Source organism: Poromitra crassiceps (assembly GCF_964638095.1).
Source record: "Poromitra crassiceps genome assembly, chromosome: 28".
In the NCBI taxonomy this organism is placed as follows: Eukaryota; Metazoa; Chordata; class Actinopteri; order Beryciformes; family Melamphaidae; genus Poromitra; species Poromitra crassiceps.
In genome coordinates, this window is record NC_139651.1 from 9417673 (window position 1) to 9438457 (window position 20785).

General features: G+C 44.5%; 3 protein-coding genes across 3 annotated transcripts in view; all 3 read right to left on the bottom strand.

The window, feature by feature from the left end:
* The window catches only part of heatr3 (HEAT repeat containing 3), a 28202-nt gene extending 23384 nt beyond the window's left edge, over positions 1-4818 (bottom strand). Inside the window, exons 1-2 of the mRNA XM_083662361.1 lie at positions 4669-4818; positions 3515-3687 (exon numbers count right to left, since the gene is read on the bottom strand). Of these exons, the coding sequence (XP_083518487.1) occupies positions 3515-3687; positions 4669-4809 (314 nt within the window). The 5' untranslated portion in view covers positions 4810-4818. The remainder of the gene's footprint in view (positions 1-3514; positions 3688-4668) is intronic.
* A 10155-nt stretch (positions 4819-14973) lies between these two features.
* Positions 14974-17830, bottom strand: cnep1r1 (CTD nuclear envelope phosphatase 1 regulatory subunit 1). The gene is made up of 6 exons (XM_083662369.1): positions 17723-17830; positions 16994-17065; positions 16650-16723; positions 16156-16265; positions 15394-15448; positions 14974-15288 (listed from the first exon to the last, which is right to left on the bottom strand). The coding sequence occupies exons 1-6, from the start codon at positions 17745-17747 to the stop codon at positions 15247-15249; spliced, it is 378 nt and encodes a 125-aa protein (XP_083518495.1). The 5' UTR covers positions 17748-17830; the 3' UTR covers positions 14974-15246.
* A 932-nt stretch (positions 17831-18762) lies between these two features.
* LOC310799769 (arylamine N-acetyltransferase, pineal gland isozyme NAT-10-like) lies at positions 18763-19635 on the bottom strand (the record flags this gene model as incomplete). The annotated part of the gene is made up of 1 exon (XM_083662368.1): positions 18763-19635. One exon carries the CDS (start codon positions 19633-19635, stop codon positions 18763-18765), a length of 873 nt encoding a protein of 290 aa, XP_083518494.1.
* Positions 19636-20785: the final 1150 nt, after the last annotated feature.

The following is a 20785-nucleotide window of genomic DNA, read 5'->3' on the forward strand; positions in this document are numbered from 1 at the left end:
CTGATGAACTCCAAGCTCAAGCTCGTTACAGTCACGATTTTAGAGATGCCTGCATCCTAGCTTTTACCGAGACTTGGTTGTCTGACAGGGATACAGACAAGGACCTAGAGACGGTGGGTTTTGGGGCGCCTATCCGGCTGGATAGGGACGCCGTTGCAACAGGCAAGTCATCTGGGGGGGGGGTGTGTCTCTACATTAATGAACGTTGGTGCAAAAATGTTATTGTCCGCGAAAAGCTATGTACCACTGATATAGAATTGCTCTCTGTTTCTTTACGTCCTCCATATCTGCCTCGGGAATTTCCACAGATATTCGTAACTGTTGTTTACATTCACCCAAGGGCTAATGAAAAAAATGCATGTGAAACCATACATCAAGTCATACAGAGGCTACAATCTATATCCCCGGATGCCCCCAATATTATCCTTGGTGACATGAATCACTGCACCCTGAAAAATACACTGAGAGATTTCCATCAATATGTTACATGCCCGACTAGAAAGGACAAAATTCTAGATCTATGTTATAGCAATGTGAAAAATGCATACAAATCTATCCCCCTTCCACCCCTGGGCTCGTCCGACCATAGCTGCATTCAGCTCATACCGGTCTATCGCACTGTACTAAAGCGAGGTGCAGTACAGAGCTTTCGTGTGAGAGACTGGAATGAAGACGCCTGTCTCACTCTGCAGGGCTGTCTGGATGCGACCGACTGGGACATGTTTAAAGATTCCTCCGATGACATAAACGAGCTGACTGATGTTGTGAGCAGTTGGGTTTCTTATTGTGAAAATTGTATTATTCCTGACAAATTAGTGAAAGCCTATCCCAATGGTAAGCCGTGGGTCTCAAAGTCTCTTAAAAAGCTTCTGTATATGAAGAAAAAAATCTTTAGAGAAGGGAATAGGCTAGATCTATATAATCTACAGAAAGAAATTAAACGTGAAATTAGGTCCTGTAAGCTGAAATACAAAGATAAAATTGAGTCTCAGCTCAGAATGAATAATCTAGGCTCTGCCTGGGACAGCTTGAAAACAATCACGGGGACCAAAGAATCAGGTAGAAAAAAAGTTCAGCTCAAGGAATACAATTCAGACGCTGAGCTGGCTCAATGCCTTAATGATTTTTATGTTCGATTTGATGTTCATGATTTTAACAACAAGCACTCCGAGATCAGAAACAATCTCCAGCTGGCTCCACCGTTGAATCCTTTTTTTGATGAACACGATGTAATCTGTGGCTTTAAAAAGTGCAAGCCCAGGAAAAGTCCTGGCCCCGATGGACTTAGCGGTCGCCTACTAAAAACATGTGCTGACCAGCTTGGTCCTATTTTTAGTTTCATTTTTAATTTGTCTCTCTCTCAGCAGAAGGTGCCATCCCTATGGAAACAATCCATAGTGGTGCCCGTGGCTAAAATAAACAGCCCCAAAAGCTTGAACGACTTCCGGCCTGTTGCTTTAACCTCTCTGGTTATGAAGCAATTTGAAAAGCTAGTTAAAGCAGAGCTCCTAGCAAAAACTGAGCACATGCTCGACCCCTTTCAGTTTGCGTATAGAGCACAGAGAGGTGTACAAGACGCCACAGCTACCCTACTCAACCTTGTCTGTAAGCACTTAGAAGGCAGTGGGAACCACGCCAGGCTGCTTTTTGTGGATTTTTCTTCAGCGTTCAACACGATCCAGCCTCACATTTTGGTTGAGAAACTTGTACGCCTTTTTTGTTTAGACGCAGGTCTTGTTGGATGGATCTTGGACTTCCTCACAAATAGATCACAACAAGTGAGAGTAAACGGAACTCTGTCCAGCTTCTTAACATCCTCGACCGGCTCACCACAAGGGTGTGTTTTGTCTGCCTTCTTGTATATTCTGTATACAAATGACTGTTTTAGCCGTCATGCCGACAGATTCATCATCAAGTACGCTGATGATTCTATTATTGTCAGCCTGCTTGATGGGGATGAGGTCGGTCATGGCCAGGTTTTAAATGATTTTCTGTCCTGGTGTGAAGAAGCCTTCCTCCAACTTAACGTTTCAAAGACTAAAGAGATCTGTGTTGATTTTAGACGATCCTCCCCAGTTCCCCAGAACAGTGTTGTCCATGGGCAACCAGTAGACTTGGTGACCAATTATAAATATCTTGGCACTATTTTTGACAGCAAGTTGAAGTTCGATCTAAACTGTGAAATGCTGTGCAAAAAAGGTCAACAACGTCTCTTTTGCCTAAGGAAGCTTGCTAGATTCCAGGTTGACAGGACTCTGATGAAACTATTTTATTGTGCCTATATCGAGTCTGTAATCTCATTCTCTATTATCTGTTGGTATGGAAACCTTGGTATTCAAGGGAGGAACTCTCTCGGGAGGATCGTGAGAGCGGCATCAAAAATAGCCGGAGTAAATTTTAGTAGCCTGGACCACATTTTTAACAAACAGGTGCTTAAAAAGGCCATGTCCATTCGCATGGACGATACTCATCCTCTCTGTCCAGAGTATGTGCTGCTTCCTTCGGGCCTTCGGCTAAAGGTTCCGAGGGCTACGAGAAACAGATATAAACTGTCTTTCGTTCCTGTTTCTATCACAGCTTTAAATGCTGCTGAGAGGAGGAGATAGTGCACTCTCTCTCTCTCTCTCTGTGTCTCGCTCTCTTTTCTCTGTCTCTCGTGCAGCTTAAACGCTGCTGGGCGGAGGAGATGATGCACTCTCTCTCCTTGTCTCTCTTCTTAGGTAGGTATTGCTGCTATAAATATTCTTTATATATTTTATATTCGAGATATATCTTTATTTATTTTTTACCTACCTATTTATGTGAGCTCAAATAGTCCTGGACTCTTATTACTTTTAAGTTCATGTACGTGTCTTTTACTACTTTTAAGTACATTGTACGTGTCTTTACTACTTTTAAGTACATCGTACAGATCCCCTGAGGTGTGTTTTTATTTTGTTTTTATTTTACTTTTATCCTGTGTTTACTTGATCCTTTTTCTGCTGGAAAACTGCTGCCATGCTCCATGTTTGTTTTAATTTGTTCATGTTTGTTTTTTCATGTATTCGCTATGCTTTTTATGTCTGCTGCACACAAATTGCCCTTCGGGGACAAATAATAAACTTGAATCTGAATCTTGAAATTTAGAGTAACACTGTTTCTACGGACCCGCAGCATTGGTTAGTTGTTTATAACGCAACTATATTTATAACTTTTATAACGGACTCCAGCTTCCGGTTTATAATTCGGGTCTGCAGCCGAGAAAGGCTGCAGAAGAAGCCTGCATGACTCATTGTTGCAAGCTGCAACCGGACCTTGTTCCCACAATTATTTTTTACAGTGGGGCATTCAAAAATAAGGTGGATACAAATGAGCCGGATCTCTGGTTTGTTCTACAGGTGTCCGTGTTGTGCGGAGCAGGGTGTCAGTGGAGTATCTGACTGCGGGTGGGTTGTTTTGTTCTTGTTTTGTATGTATGTTTGTTTGTTTGTTTGTTTGTTTTGGGGGGGGGGGGGGGGGGGGTACAGCAGCTCACCTGAGCGCCCCAGCAGCAGTCTCCCTGACCGGCAGGCTGAGGTCCAGCAGCATGGGCCCCAGGCGCCGCACAGCGTCCCTCTGCAGGAAGGCGGGGATGGACTGGCTCTGCTGCACCACCCGAGAGATGCTGGCACACGCAAACTCTCGCATGTCCGCGCTGGGACTCTGCAGCTTCACATTGGAAACACGAGGGGTGAATGAAGCCATTAATCTGAGCTGACCTGCTTCACACAGACTCCACTCAAGCAGTGGTGTAGTCTATGTGATATGCAGGTATATGCAGTATAGTAAACCCACTAGGAAGGCTCCAGGGTGCATAGGCGTCAATTTGGTATGGCAAGGTATGGCACTCGCCATACCTTGGCTTCTAGCCAAATTTGAGAGAGAGGGAGAGAGATAGAGGAGAGAGATAACAGTGAAACTTTGATCAAAACAGCCATTCTATACATTCTTTAATTGTGCTAACGTCTTGTGAATGAAATGAATGATATTATGTAATTGTGTTCACTTCTTGTAAATGAAATAATAATGAATATATAACAAAATAATAACAATTCATCAATTTGATGGGGATCCCCTGGAAACCCCTCATAGCCCCCCACCCCTGCGTGGAAACATATCTCACTCCAAGATGAAATGTACAGTATACCCACTAAAATATAAACTAGACTACACCACTACACTCAAGCCACCCAAACCATTCCCAGCTGCACTGGGAGGTCTTGGTCTCGACTCCTTTACATAACGGGTAATAGGAGATGATACTAACTAGCCTACAGTGTGGCCATATAACCTTTGTTTTTTACCAAAACGCAACGTACTGACTCTTTAAAAACTTTACAACCAAATGTTTAAACTCTTCATTGACAATTCTCATCAGTGGATGAACTCGAGATTCAACTTGTGACGAGTCGACTTGAGCGATCAATTTTGCACCAGATTTTTTTTTTTGCCTCACACAGTAGCAAACGACAGCTTCATGTCACACTCTCAGTCATTTTTTTCTATTTTCATGCTTTCTTTTTGGTCTGGCGATGACAGTTCTTTCTGTGACATTAGGGTAAACAGCATAATACTGTCAATATCCAAAAAGACTCAAAGGTTTTAAAAACATGACATGAAGTAATACTAGCACTACTACAGGATTCCTACTTTCTCCAGCAGCTCCCCAGCTGGAGAACAATCTTCCTCGTCGTGCTCCTCTTCCTCCTCTGCCTCCTTCACAGGCTTCACGGGCAGGCCAGCCGAATTGAACTGGGGTCGTCTGAATTTAGTGGTCTTACTTTTACCCATTTTAACGCTTTGTCGTTCACTCGGTTCAGAGAAAACACTCCAGCCTGTCGGAGGCGGAGGCCATGTGGAAGATGACTCCCTGCCGTAAAGCTGACGTTAACGGAAAGCGGAGAGGGTGTCGCAAAACCACGAGTTAAACGAGTGATATAACGTTACATCATCTACGCGTTATTTCGAATCCCACATAGGTTACGCAAAAACCACGCCCTGTGCCCGCCTACGCCATGGCTGTATTGGGCCTACGCAGCAGTCAAGCGCCGGGATTGGCCAGGAGCAAGTCTTTTGTCTTCTTTTGACAGCTGGAATCTCCCACACCACAACCACTGCGGCTGTTCCGACCTCTCGCTGTTCCGACCTCCCCTCTCCCAGCCCCCATGCCCAAACCTAACCTCCCCCAGACCCTAACCCAAAACCTAACCTCTGCCACCCCACGCCTAAACCTAACCTCCCCCAGACCCTAACCCAAAACCTAACCTCTCCCACCCCCCACGCCTAAACCTCGGTCGGCATTGCGAGTGGTCGGCATAGCGCGATTTCATGAACTAACTGAATTGCTCTTGATGAGCGGACATTGAAATTAATTATTAGTGTATTAACGCTAATGAAAACGTAATTACACAAGCTTTTCAAACAAACATTTCCCACACACCACAAACACTTTACCCCGCTAGCCGGGCATTTCTCGCTCATACTGAGCACATTAGCGCCCGGCGAACGTCACGCATTTCCCATCAAACACTGTGCCATTTTCACGTCTAGGTCTAAATGCCAGCTCCTAGCTGAGTCTTCACGTGAAGTGAAGACGCTATCCGATGCTAAACATCCTCTTCTTTTAATGACATATAGTTGTTGCATCCAAATTGTTGCATAAAATCCACTATTCTGTCTTTCAAAAACCGAAAAGCATTTATCTGGCGCACCGCTTCTTCTTCTTCTCTGATCTGAAGCAACCTGGAAGAATGACTTCCGGGTTGCTCGAGGTGCTCCAGATAAATGCTTTTCGGTTTTTGAAAGACAGAAAAGTGGATTCACTGATGATGTCATAGGCTAGTGATGTCATAGGTATTGTGACATCATTCCTGCCAATCTTTGACACTAGGCATCTTGCAGTGGTGACTTTTGTAAAACACCTCAACCTGCCCATAATATCAGACCCAAATCCAGTTTGTCTTTATGGAAAGGGGGGGGAAAAAAATCACTTTTTTTTTTTACTGTACTTTTTTTTTTTTTTTACTGTACTTACTGTACACTGGCATTTGAGGGGTTCAAATTCGAATAGGTATGACATGTTGGTATGAGGTATTAGGGAAGAAGTTACCAATGAATTATAAACAGTCAAAAATTTAAAAATTTAAATTAATATTTATAAATTAGTACAGTATTCCCCTTAAGGTCCATCAGATGGACTAACAGTAAATTGAGGATTATTCGTAATTGGGGTACAAAGGTTAAGAGACTACTGGTTGGTTGGCTAACTAGCGAATGTTAGCCGTTAGCTAACGTTAAAACTAGACCAACACAGACATGCAGAGCTCCAAAAACAGAGCAATTCGTGATTTTGTTGTTGTTTGTTGTTCTGCAGAGTAACATCCATGTACCTTTATGGATTGCACGGGGTTGGTATTGCAAAGGGATCTGACGGATAATGCAGTAACAGTCAGCAGCAATGACAGCACGAGCCAGGGGGGGGGGGGGGGGGGGGGGAGTCGGAGGGGGAAGTCCATATATGGTCCATCCGGTCATGGGGCACAGGACATTACATCATTACAGGATAACGCAATTGGCTGGCTCAGATCTGTTCAAATCTGAGCCAGCCAATCGCGTTGTCCTGCGATGTTTGGGACGTGTATAAAACCGGAGGAGGGGGAGAGGAGAGGAGGGGGAGAGGGGAGAGGAGAAGAGGAGAGGAGAGGGGAGAGGAGGAGGGGGAGGGGAGAGGAGAGGGGAGGGGAGAAGGGGAGAGGAGAGGAGGAGAGGAGAGGGGAGAGGAGAGGAGAGGAGAGGGGAGAGAAGAGGAGAAGAGGAGGGGGAGAGGAGGGGAGGGGAGAGGGGGAGAGGAGGGAAGAGGAGAGGAGGGGGAGAGGAGAGGAGAAGAGGAGAGGAGGGGAGAGGGGAGAGGAGAAGAGGAGGGGAGAGGGGAGAGGAGGAGGGGGAGGGGAGAGGAGAGGGGAGGGGAGAAGGGGAGAGGAGAGGAGGAGAGGGGAGGGGAGGGGAGAGGAGAGGAGAGGAGAGGGGAGAGGAGAGGAGAAGAGGAGGGGGAGAGGAGGGGAGGGGAGAGGGGGAGAGGAGGGACGAGGAGAGGAGGGGAGAGGGGAGAAGAGGAGAGGAGGGGAGAGGTGGAGAGGAGAGGAGGAGGGGACAGAGAAGAGGAGGGGAGAGGAGAGGAGAGGGGGAGGGGAGAGGAGAGAGGGGGAGGGGAGAGGGGGAGGAGGGGAGAGGAGACGAGGGGAGAGGGGGAGAGGAGAGGAGAGGAGAGGGGAGGGGAGGGGAGAGGGGGAGAGGAGAAGATGAGAGGAGGGGAGAGGGGAGAGGAGAGAGGGGGAGAGGGGAGAGGAGAGGGGGAGAGGGGAGAGGAGAGGGGGAGAGGAGAGGAGGAGAGGAGAGGAGGGGAGAGGGGGAGAGGAGAGGAGAGGAGAGGGGGAGAGGAGAGGAGGAGAGCGCCGCCAGCGGCACCACCCCGCTGGGCACAGACACCCAGGCCAGCCACCCCATCCTCCAGGCTGCCACCACCCAGGCTAAGTGCCACCCGCACTTGACGTGCCCTGGCTGCCGCTAGGCGTAAAAAAAACTTTTTGAAAAACTGCTCTAGACTCAGTATATGACATGTCTGGATCTCAAACTACTGGTGATGATAAAGAAGGATCACTGCTGCAGCTTATAATGTGAGTACTTTATAAGAAATTGCCTGAGGCTGGGATTGAACCAACAACCTTTGCATATCACACAACATTCACATGTTTATCTGAGTGAGCTATAATCCACTTTCTCTTAAGCTCTTATCATATTCTTATCATGTTTCTCAGTTTATGCACATGCGCAAACGGTGTAAATGTGAGTGCACGTTACATTACCGAGATTTATTTTCAATAAATCAAAAGTTAGCTTTAATCACCAGATTGCAATTTGCATCGCCAGAATTCGGCACAAAATGGTAAGTTACTTACTAAAAATGTCGGCCGCCGTGCCAAATGATGATCAATTATGCCTTGTGCAACTTGTGTGAATGCTTGAGACTTGTGGAGACATTGTTTAGCTTAGCTGTTTGTGATAACTGACTCTGCTCTGCTGTGCCTATGTAGCCTACATCTTTTTTAGTTTCAGAGCTGGAAATGTTATGGGCTACTTCTGCAGTGTCAGAGGACACAATAAGTTAAGTCGGGGAGGGGGGTGTTCCGCATAATTGGTGCATTCCCCCACTTCTCGAGATAGCACTACTACACCTCTGATGTCAGATATCTAGGGCTAACATGGTCAAAGTTCCAAAACTTGAGGTTAACATATACTGTAGAAATGCTGCCTGTAAGTCAAAAGCCCTCACAGAAGGTGATTAACAGCTGAAGTGAGGGAGAAATTAGCTGTGCTGAAAAACAGCTAAAACTGAAATGAAAGAACTGTAATGTGTTAGATGGTACACAAAGGAGAATACTGTCACAGAGGACTAAAGAGATGATTTGCCATCTAAGGAAACCAGAACATTTCACATTTGAGAAGCTGGAATCAGAGAATTAGGACATTTTCCTTACAGCTCAAAATGATGAATAGATGATCAAAATAGGCAATTAATGTAATATTTGGCAATGAATTGATGGATTGACTAATTGTTGCAGCTCTTTATGTTTTTATCAAATGTATTTTTATGTATTTTCAAAATACAAAATACGTATTTGTATCTAAAATACATTTTTCAGACCAGTATTTTGTATTTGTATTGTGATACATTTTTTGAGCAAGTATTTGTAATTTGTATCAAAATACTTTATGATGTATTTTCGCCCATCTCTGACCACAGAGACTGTTAAGGTACAAAAGATGCAAGTTTTATTTGGATACAACAATTCATTAAAGTCGAGCTGAACCCAAAAATGACTTTTCTTTTCTTTGAGTTCAAATACCTGGGTATGCAGTGCACCTATTTAATGATGTATGCAAAAAAATCACAACAATCCAATTTCTTTAGTTTTTCACACTTTTTCACATCAAAAGTTCATTTTTCAAGATTTCATTGATAACAGTAATGTACAGTTTGCTGACGTCACCTAGTACTATCAAATTTCTACCCCATTTGGACACATGGACACAGCTGGATGACCTGGAGAGCCTTGGTTCGCTGCCTCTGCCCAAAGTTGGGCCACAGGTTTAAAACAGCACCCCAGCAATAAGTCCCCAAAAGGTCAACCCTCAGTAAGCTTAGATGCCCCCCCCCCCCACTTCCCTAAAAAGCACAGCACTGCAAGTCAAGTGAATTAGGATAACCTGGCAAAAACACTGCCAGAACCACTGCACACTAATGAAACCGTATTGAAGATGCACAGCACAACTACAACTAGGCCGGTCAAAACCAACTTTCACCAATAGGAGGGGGCAGAGGACCCCTCTAATCACTAATGTTGCCTCCTGGGGCTCTTGGCAGGGTGATGAGCATTAGGATTTAGATACTGTAAATATTTCAAAAATAAATGCTATAGACTTAAGACAAAAAGACTGACAAGACAACAGTCAACATGAAAGTATCTAGTGAGAGTTTAAAACTTAACTCGCCCCGGGCAGACGAGACCCCCCTGTGGGGGTCAAGCATAGGAGTCTCTTTATTATCTCAGCGTGTGCTTCCACACACAGACAACACAGGTGAGCATCATCAGTCATCAGTCAAATCATCAGTCCAGTATGTGCAACACAGGTGAGTCATCAGTCCACAGGGAGAGAGCCCCTCCCTCACATTTCATCACACTATTTATTGGAGCTTTGAAGGATAAAGTTGGTCAGTAAAGTTCATGAGGAAAAGTTCTTGTCACTGTGTGAAAATAGTGAAAATGTCTAAAGACCAGAAGCTGAGAGCTGTGGTGAAGCAGCGCTTAACTGCGGCTGTTGAAGATCAACCGGATGCTGTGCGGTTACACAGAGAAGCCTTGCATCCAGACCTCCAGCAGCTGTTGGTCATTAAAGAAGAGGTTCCCGCTGAGCAGCAGGAGTGGAGCCCCAGTCTGCACCAGGAGGACCCAGAGCCCCCACCCATTAAAGAGGAACAGGAGGAACTCTGGATCAGTCAGGAGGGAGAGCAGCTTCTGGAGGACCCAGAGCCGCCACACATTAAAGAACTCTGGACCAATCAGAAAATAATTAAAGCACTCTGGATCAGTCAGGAGGGAGAGCAGCTTCAGGAGGACCCAGAGACCCCACACATTAAAGAGGAGCAGGAGGACCCAGAGACCCCACACATTAAAGAGGAGCAGGAGGACCCAGATACCCCACACATGAAAGAGGAACAGGAGGACCCAGAGCCCCCACACATGAAAGAGGAACAGGAGGACCCAGAGACCCCACACATGAAAGAGGAGCAGGAGGACCCAGATACCCCACACATGAAAGAGGAACAGGAGGACCCAGAGACCCCACACATTAAAGAGGAGCAGGAGGACCTAGAGACCCCACACATTAAAGAGGAACAGGAGGACCCAGAGCCCCCACACATGAAAGAGGAACAGGAGGACCCAGAGACCCCACACATTAAAGAGGAGCAGGAGGACCCAGATACCCCACACATTAAAGAGGAACAGGAGGACCCAGAGACCCCACACATGAAAGAGGAGCAGGAGGACCCAGAGACCCCACACATGAAAGAGGAGCAGGAGGACCCAGATACCCCACACATGAAAGAGGAACAGGAGGACCCAGAGCCCCCACACATGAAAGAGGAACAGGAGGACCCAGAGACCCCACACATTAAAGAGGAGCAGGAGGACCCAGATACCCCACACATGAAAGAGGAGCAGGAGGACCCAGAGACCCCACACATGAAAGAGGAACAGGAGGACCCAGAGCCCCCACACATGAAAGAGGAACAGGAGGAACTCTGGACCAGTCAGGAGGCAGAGCAGCTTCAAGGGCCAGAGGAGGCTCATATCACCAAGTTCCCATTCACTGCTGTCCCTGTGAAGAGTGAATATGAGGAGAAACCTCAGCCCTCACAACTTCATCAAAGCCAGTCTGAGGAGAACAGAGAGGCAGAGCCTCTAGCCAGCTGCTCAACTGAACTTGAGAAGAAACACTTGAGCTGCTCAGTTTGTGGTAAAAGATTTGGTAATGAAGCACACTTGAAGTCACACATGATAGTCCACACAGGAGATAAACAATTTAATTGCTCAGTCTGTGGTAAAGGTTTTGGTCATAAACACACATTGAAGACACACATGATAGTCCACACAGGAGATAAACAATTTAATTGCTCAGTCTGTGGTAAAGGTTTTACTCGTAAAACCACCTTGAAGTCACACATGATAGTCCACACAGAAGATAAACAATTTAACTGCTCAGTCTGTGGTAAAGGTTTTGGTCATAAAGCAAATTTGAAGACACACATGATAGTCCACACAGGAGATAAACAATTTAATTGCTCAGTCTGTGGTAAAGGTTTTGGTCATAAACACACATTGAAGGCACACATGATAGTCCACACAGGAGATAAACAATTTAACTGCTCAGTCTGTGGTAAAGGTTTTGGTCGTAAACACACATTGAAGAGACACATGATAGTCCACACAGAAGATAAACAATTGAATTGCTCAGTCTGTGGTAAAGGTTTTGGTCAAAAAGCACACTTGAAGTCACACATGATAGTCCACACAGGAGATAAACAATTTAATTGCTCAGTCTGTGGTAAAGGTTTTGGTCGTAAACACACATTGAAGAGACACATGATAGTCCACACAGGAGAGTAAACATTCAATTCAGGGTTCCATGGAACACCTGGAAAAGTCATGGGATTTCAAAATCTTGTTTTCCAGCCCTGGAAAATTAGTAAAATCTTTGAAAGTTTAGGAAAAGTCATGAAATGTTGTGTGTGATGAAATTGTTGCAGTAATCTTCTTGAGGATAACCTTCCATGTAATGTAAAATAAGCAAATGTATTCCCTGTAGCTGTTGACGTAATGTAGCTCGCGTCTAATATGTGTCAGTTTGAGTGCTTCTTGTATTTTATATTCATATCTTTATGTAAAATTTAAATTCCTGTTTTAGTTCAACAGCTTCCATGATGCAGTGACACAAAGCACTAAAAACCAATATAAAGAGCAGCTGTGTTGTCCATAGTTATAATTTCTGGTATTGATTCTGAGTCACATGACATGGAAATTATATTATTGATCATTGAAAACATGGAAACCTTTTGAAATTGTATGAAAATGTGTTAATTGCTGTCTGTGGTTGAGGGGTTATTTGAGTGTATGTCTATGTGGAATGGATGTTTTTGTGCTTGTGTGGTGCTGTGTTTATGTATCACACAAAAAACACAATAAAAAATGATCACAAAAATTGCTAATGTGGTAAATGAGTCAAAATGGAAACAATGGCTCTGTTCAAAACCATTCCCTATTGCAGGAACTATTACATCAGACGGGCAACATGTCCCCGCCCCCTTTTCTGGGGCAATGCAAAAGACACTCCCCATAGACTTGAGTGTAAAATAGCAGAACAAAACGACACCAAAACAAAACCACCAGTGTAACTACACCTAAACTCAAATGTTTGGTGAAGCCCGACACCTATAGGCTACTGAACAGGCCTTCTCTTATTGGCTGGTCTCTTTCCCCTGTGATGTCACCCTCTTGTCACATTGTAATGGATAAGAGTGATTGATGACTGTCTCATTATGCAGACTCAGAGGAAGGACGGAGCTTCTCAGTTTTAGATCTAAGAATGTTTTACTCATCTTAAAGGGATAGTCCACATTTTTTAAAGTCTAGCCCTATTTGCTACTTACCAAAGATGATGTTGATTGGTAGAGTTCTTTCTCAGCACAATCCATCCTGTTCCTCATAGTAGCTCTGGGAAGTTGGGCAAAAACGAAGCAAAGGTCACTGGGGTCACGGTCCTGTATGTACAAGCTGACTGAGGATCGCTAAAATTTCATCCACACTGCACACAAAGTAAATTTCAGTCAGCTTCAGTCAGCTTCTACATACAGGACCGTGACCCAGAGTCCTGCGCGGGTCTGATTTTCAAGACCCGGTTCCGCCCGGCCCCGCGACGTGCAGTACCGACCCCGCTCCGCAAACCCGCACATATGATCAATCAGTACCGCAACCCACCCCGCCCCGCAGACATGAGACCCGCCCCCCGACCCGGAACCGCATATATATAATAACCGTTAATCTGCAGTGCAAACATTTTGTAGTGAACCTAATGAAACTGCCACCCTTTCACACGAGAGGCGAACAGCAGTCTTTCTGGCCGAGACTCGTCAGCTGATGTACGTTAATTAGCTTTTAGCAGCTGCTAGCTCACTAACCAGCTGGATAGCTCTGCTATCAGACACACAGACAGTTACAGCAAGCAAAGTGACTTACCAGCTATTTCCAATATGTCCGGTATAATCCATACTGCCTTTATGATCGCTGTTGGAGGAACGTAAATCCACGTTGGGATGAGACCTCTCCACTTTCACGCTATCCATCCATGACATGTTGTTGCCTGTTGCTATGAAAACAGCCAGTGTGTATGTTTGACTGGAAGCTAACGTTAGCCTACTATATTATCTGTCCGACTCGTATTGTCTCCAATCAATCACCTTGACCGCAGCTGAGTTTTGAATGTTTTGTGCAGTCAATATAGCGTCACACATTGCACAGTATGCGCATACTTGAAACGATGCCGGTTATGTAGCCTAAACAAAAGCGAAAACGTGCGTCAGAAACTTTTCTCCTGTTCGAGTCAGACCAGCTGCCAGACACCCCCCCTGCCAGACACACCCCCCCCCCTGCCAGACACACCCCCTGCCTCCATCTGAGTGCAACAGAAAAACATACATGGCTCATACGTCGTCGTTGTTCCACCCGCCGCCCGTCCGCATTTATTAATTTTTACCCGCCGCCCGACCCACCAATTTACAGAAGTGTATTTTTTACCCGCCCCCCGCGTTTTTTTGCGGGTACCCGGCGGGGCCCCGCGGAACCCCGACCCGGTGCAGGACTCTGCCGTGACCCCAGTGACCTTTGCTTCGTTTTTGCACAACTTCCCAGAGCTACTATGAGGAACAGGATGGATTGTGCTGAGAAAGAACTCTACCAATCAACATCATCATTGGCAAGTAGCAAATAGGGCTAGACTTTAAAAAATGCGAACTATCCCTTTAAAATGTAGACAATAGAGAAAAAAATCAAAATGTGCATTTCTGGAAATCAGGAACAAGGAGAAGCACTTTTGATTTTCATGTTGGAGCTATGTCATTAGCATATACACCAGTTGAGTTCATATACATATCTTGGATTTACTTTTGATACATTTGACGTTTGAAGAGGGCATTAGTTAGTGTGTTGGCCGACACTGCTGGTAGAGCCGTGGCTACAGTAATGAGTAAAGTGAAAACTTGGTTATGCTACATTTTCAAAGCTTTATGATGCATGTGTGTCACCAATGTTGTTTTATGCAGCTGCAGTTTGGGAAAGCAAGAAATTGTCCAAGGTGAATGCCATCCTGGGCGTGCATAAATTTGCACCTGTGTTGGTTTTTCAAGGGGACATGTGTTGGGAGCCTTGTTTGATCAAACCAAAAGGTGAAATGTTGAGATTGTGGAACCGTCTATCTAATATGCCAGAGAGTAGAGTAACAAAACAAGTGTTTAACTGGGATAAAGCACATAACTATCCATGGTGTAATGATATGAATGCTGTGTTCAGGGAAGCTGAGCAGCAATTTATTTTCAGAAACGGTTCACGTTGTAATGCTCACTATATTAAACAGATTATTTCTTGACTATAAAGAAAAATGGGCTAATGACATCTGGCTCAAACCAAAACTCAGAACATACTGGATGAAACAAGAACTTGGGAAGAGGCTTATCAATATAAGCGAAGCATTGAAAGAAAGGGAGACAGGTTTCACACATTCAGTATTTATTTGGTAAATAACTTTAAAAATAGAAACATTTATCTAAAATCATGCATATAATCAGAAATAAATATATGAACTCAATGAATGAGTAAAATATATCATTAGGTAACTTGAGCAGAGAAGCAGCTTCAACAGAGACATTGATAAAAGGCATTTTCTGTCATTTCTTCATTCTTAACCAATACATTTTCCATCGTGAACAAACACTGCCTCAGTACTGTTCCCCTTCTGCTGTCCACCCAAAGGATCGCAGATCCTGAGCGATCAGTCGCTATCAACATGGTGATTTTTACACGGGTAGATTTTTTTGGACCAGCTCACACCAGCTTGTGGTTATTGGATGTTTGGTCGTGGTTTGAGAATAAGCTTCCCCGTCTGTAAATAAGAAGTAAACAAAACAAGTGTTACAATTATGAAAAAACACAAATCAGAACAGAACAGACTAGTGATTACAAAATGACCAGAAACGGTTGAACTCACATCATCGCACGACATGTTGTATTCTGCTAAAACCGTCCGACAGCGGGCAGCGATACTGAAGGGTCAAAGGTCAAAAGCATTAAGTCAGCAGGAAACAGCAACAGAAACAACAGGTTATTAGTGGTACTTTATATTAACCCATTGATACCTGATGCAGCATTTGCGTGTATATCCCTCATTTGTGTGTATCCCTTTAAGACCGTGAACTGCGTGACGCAGTCTTAAAGGGATACACACACAAATGCTGCATCAGGTATCAATGGGTTAAAGTTAGGTTCAAGCTCTTTGTGTGATACAAAACAAAAAGTCATGCGAGCTGTTGCCTGTTCAAAGACTACATTGTGATATTTTCTTCTCAAATGAATGTGTAGTGAAAACTACACGACTGTATAGCAATAATAACTGAGAGGGCGGCCATTGCTGTGATCATGGGCATGACCGTGATGCAGCTAGATATGCTAAACAACTCCCTAGAATATGACGATGTTTCCAACAGGCGTGTACGGTTGGAAAACCTGTATTCCAATAAGTGTACAAACATGAAACCTGGACAAAACACTAAAGACTGACTGCTTCCTCAATTACTACATAAGTTGGTCCAGCAACTCCATATTTAATAAAGAATGGCCAGCTGCGCTTTATGGGAATTAACAGTACAAATGACACATTTTTGACCAGAGCACTTGGCTGTTGTGCCTGTTGCATAACAGACTATGGTACTTGCTAAGAGGCAACTTCCTATGAGTTGAAACATACACATACATTGATGGAGCAACAACTCGTTTGTGTATTCCAGCGAAGAACAGAGCTATTAGAGTGACACAGCTGATGGTGAAGAACGGATGGTTCCATAGTGATGAGAAGAATGACACCTGCATGATCACAAGGGAAACATAAACATAACATACAAACAAGTGCAAACACCAATTCGCCTCCATGTGAATTTTTGTGAACCAACCAACAGATTGACTTATAGAGCTGCTGTACTGTACATATATATACATGTGCCTGTGTATGTATGTATGTATATATGTATATATATATATATATATATATATGTGTGTGTGTGTGTGTGTGTGTGTGTGTGTGTGTGTGTGTGTGTGTATATATAAAGTTAAAAAAAAATAGACTTATAGAGATCTTATTGAGAGATCAGATATAATATCTAGATAGATAGATCAGACAATAAAAATAACTGGGCCACATGATAGACATGCCCACAATCCAAAACATTTCAGTTGAAAACATAAGCGTACCTTCTGTGTGTCGGGGTCTATCAACCAGTTCCAAGCCCCAGTAGCCGTACAAACAGAGATCACTATCAAAATCACTGAAACAAGACGTGAGAATTAGACACAGACTAGTGCGAGAAATGATCACCAACCCTCATATCAATCTCTCAATTTCATTCATCTCATCTCTGGCTTTGCTCACAAATATACTATTTAGCCTACTGACAACTCTGTATGTTGTAAAAAATGTCCTGCACCAAATTAATTCCAAAACCAATTCCTGTGCATTGTGTGCTTACAAGTGTTATGTTTGTGGCTTGCTTGGTGTTTGCAATCATCCGGCCAGGTGGCCACAAATATGTACTTACTTCGCCACCGACCTGTTGCAGGCTGCAAACAGGAGACGTACTCTGTCAATCTTCTCTCAAAGGCCTTTAGGTCTGGCAACAAAAAGGGACAGTGCATTTTTTTAGTTTGATGTCAGTGCAATAAATGCATATTGTTACATTTGGGATTGTGCCTTTACTACATGACCAGTTATTAAACTGGTAGTTTTAGGAATAACATTTTCCTTAACAGTGGGATGGATTCACAGCACACCTCAACTCTAAGGCTAACGTTACCATAAGGTTAGCACAGTTAATAGTTAGTACCTGAATAGAGATGTAATAGGAGCAACTAAACTTGAGTGGACATTTGAATTTGGCTGTTGCAAACATCCACAAATATGAACTTGCTGCATGCATGTTTAGCCAGCTGATCATGGCCAGTCTCCTTTATAGATCTCGATGGCTGCTGGCAAATCATAATTTATCTATCTAGTTACAGTAACGTTACCAAAAGAAACCAAGGTTAACGTTAACCATAGCTCAACTGAAATCTCGGCTAAAACGGCTATAAGCTATATGGGGGCTGGCTAGCAACAAGCTAATCGGTGGCGGTGCGGGAAAGCCAGCTAACGTTAGCTACATCATTGCACCTGCATCTTGAGAACTGTGGTCTGAGTTCCCTTTGATGGTGGTCACACAAACGCTAAAACAAATCCGCTACTAACTACGTTATCTGTTAGTGAGAGGTTTGCTTGCTGTGTTGGTTACCTTCGGCCTGCTCCAAGGAATTCATGTCTGTCTGTCTGTCTGTCTGTCTGTCTGTCTGTCTCTCGCTGTTGTTTGTTGCCGCTGCTTACTTCCCCAAGTTCCCCCTCGAGCCCATAGGCCAGCCAGTGAGAGAGAAGGGTGTAGCTCCGGCCGGAGCCAGTACAGAGCACGCCCCCTAAGTACAGAGCACGCCCATGAGCGAGAATTAAAAAGAATAATAATAAATTATAAAAAATAACCGTTTAAATTGAAATGTGACAATCGTAACTTTGATTGTTTTTCGACTTAATCGTAACATTCAAAATTGTAAAACTAAATAACCTATTTATTATACAGTCTATGTAAATAACATGAGCCAACTCGCTCCTACAGAGCACGCCCACTATCGTCTAGTTTCTGGTTCACTAACCTGACATTTGCCAGAAGGGGGCAGTATTGTTCTCGCGAGAGAATCCAGCTTGCTTGCAAGGTTACTAGTCCACTCCACTTCAGCAACTGTAGTGAGGGTCTGACCACGTGACTCGTGAGAATGATGACGACAGAGCCTGGTGACGCGAGGTTATGATGACGCGGTGCTGAGCCACTCAGTCATAACCTATAACAGATTCGTCAGTCCTCAGGAACACAGTATGCCTATACTCTTATCGTGCTTTACATATTCACCGGGCAAAGTAAGAAAACGACTTCCAACAATAACATGTAAAACATGCCATATTTTTTCACTTGTATTTTATTAGAATTTTCAGTTCAACAGAAGACAAAGATCAAATTAAAAACATGTTGCATTTGCAGCCATCATCATCATATTGAACCTTCAGAGGACACTTGTATAATCCCTGTTGGGTTTGCATGTATTGACAGTGAATAGTAAACCCTTAGCAGAGTGTATATCGAACGAATGTGGAAATTTAAAGCATCCATTATATGGATTAAAATATATCTTCTTCAAAAAGCTGCCAACAAAATCTGATAAGCCATTAAATCAACACAGGTGTAATCATATTTACAGTAGGCTACATAAACAGAAAATCTAGAGTTCCTCATAATGTGTATGATGCTTTGTTGTTTACAGGGACGAGCTTATTCACCAGTTTTAGATTGAATTTCTCCCTCAGAACTTTCTCCACCTCATCACCCGGTATGTCCTTCATCTCTAACAGATCAACCCCTTCCTCAGGCTTGAAGGTGACCTCACTGTAGGTCCAGCCAATGAGGGCTCTGAATCCTGCAGGGGTCTGCAGAGAGCAGATGGACTTGTTGGTGAAGAGTGAAGTGGGATCTGTCTGAAGCTTGTGGGATGTCTCCAGGAAATGATCGACCCCCCGCGGCACCAAGGTGAAGCAGTAGATCATCTTTGTCTGCATATTACTCACAAGACTCGACTTGGCAAAGTCCGGATTCAGGACCTCCGGCTTCCTGCCAGTCTTCTCCAAGACCCAGACCTCCTCCTTTTCTATCAGACGAAACACACCGGCCGCCTGAGGCTGCTCCTTCTCGGAGACAAGCTCTAGGGGCTCCCAGATTTGGCTAGACACCCCGAAGCTTACATCTGCAACGTATGCCTTGCCATCAATGATGACCTTGTTGATGAGATGAGAATCCGTGGGGTTGAAGTCGTTGTTGATGCTGTTGAAAACCCTGGAGCCCAAGGTTTCAGGGTTGTAGCCCAGCTCCCTCAGCACCCAGGCGAAGAGCCAGTTGTTCTCACAGCACCAGCCCCCACGGCCGCTTCTGACGATCTTGTTGAAGATGACCTCGAGGTCCATGGTGATCCTCTCCCCACAGTGGATGCTGAGGTTTTCAAAGGGGATTGTCATGATGTGCTGTCTGTGGATCAACGTCAGTGTTGCCAGGTCTGGGTTTTCATATGGGCCATGGAACTGGATCCTTCTGAAGTACTCCTCCAAATTCATCTTGTCCTGTAAAATAGGCTACAGGATACACTTTCATATTACTGAGTTGCACCTAATTTTAGCACAGTGGTGTCAATTGTCTCAAGGCTTAAATCCCTTATCTGGAGGATTTGACTATTGGACATTATTGTAACACAATAATGTCAAATGTGTCAATGGCAAATATATATATATTAAAAAGTTTGTAAATAAACACAACCTACCTTTTGGGGGAGAACAAATGCGGTGTATAGTTTTGCAGGCCGTGGAGTAGGCTGTCTGTTGTGTGGAGCTGTAAACTATATAACCAGGAACATGCACTCTGTCCAAGTAGACTTTGTTCCTGCACTAACAGGCTCGTGTTTTTTTTATAATCACATTTTCTGATGACACTACTATTCTCATCTTACAGCTCTCATACACAGATTTTGTTGCCAACTGCCCATAACAACTGCAGCTGAGACTACTGTAGATAAAGACAGACTCTGCCCAACTGGAAATCCTGTCTGTCTGGGGAATTGTCTTGTAGTGTAACCTCAGCTTCACTGGATAAAAGGTTCTTGACGTTTCTCAAGATAAACCGCTTTTTGTGTTTGCCATTAGGTGGCGCTTTGCAGAATAGCACATAATTCAGCACTGCACTCTGTCGGGTTCCCAGCAGCGCACTCCCTGAGTTTGAAGTCGATCGGACAAACTGTTCTCGAGATAAACCACTTTTTGTGTTTGCCAATAGGTGGCGCTATGCCAAATAGTACAGAATTCAGCACTGCACTGGGGGACTGGGGTTGCCAACAGCACAGTTCCTAAGTTTGAAGTCGATCGGACGAACAGTTCTTGAGATAAACCACTTTTTGTGTTTGCCAGTAGGTGGCGCTATGCCGAGTCTGTGTGTGTGTTTGTGAGTGTGTGCGTGCGTGTGTGTGTGTGGGGGGGGGGGGGGGGGGGGGTACCACGCCACCCCGGTCGGTCGCTTTAAATCCATTTGGCCTAACCTCGCGTCACCAGGCTCTTCCCGAGGAGAAGAGCATGGTACGCATTACTACAGGCAGGATGTCCCGCCCCTGTGTTCCGGTCCTGTGTTCTGGTCCTGTGTTCTGGTCCTGTGTTCTGGTCCGCAGTGTTTTCATTCCCCTATAGTAATGCAGCAGTAGGCAGCTTAACCTCGCCAGTG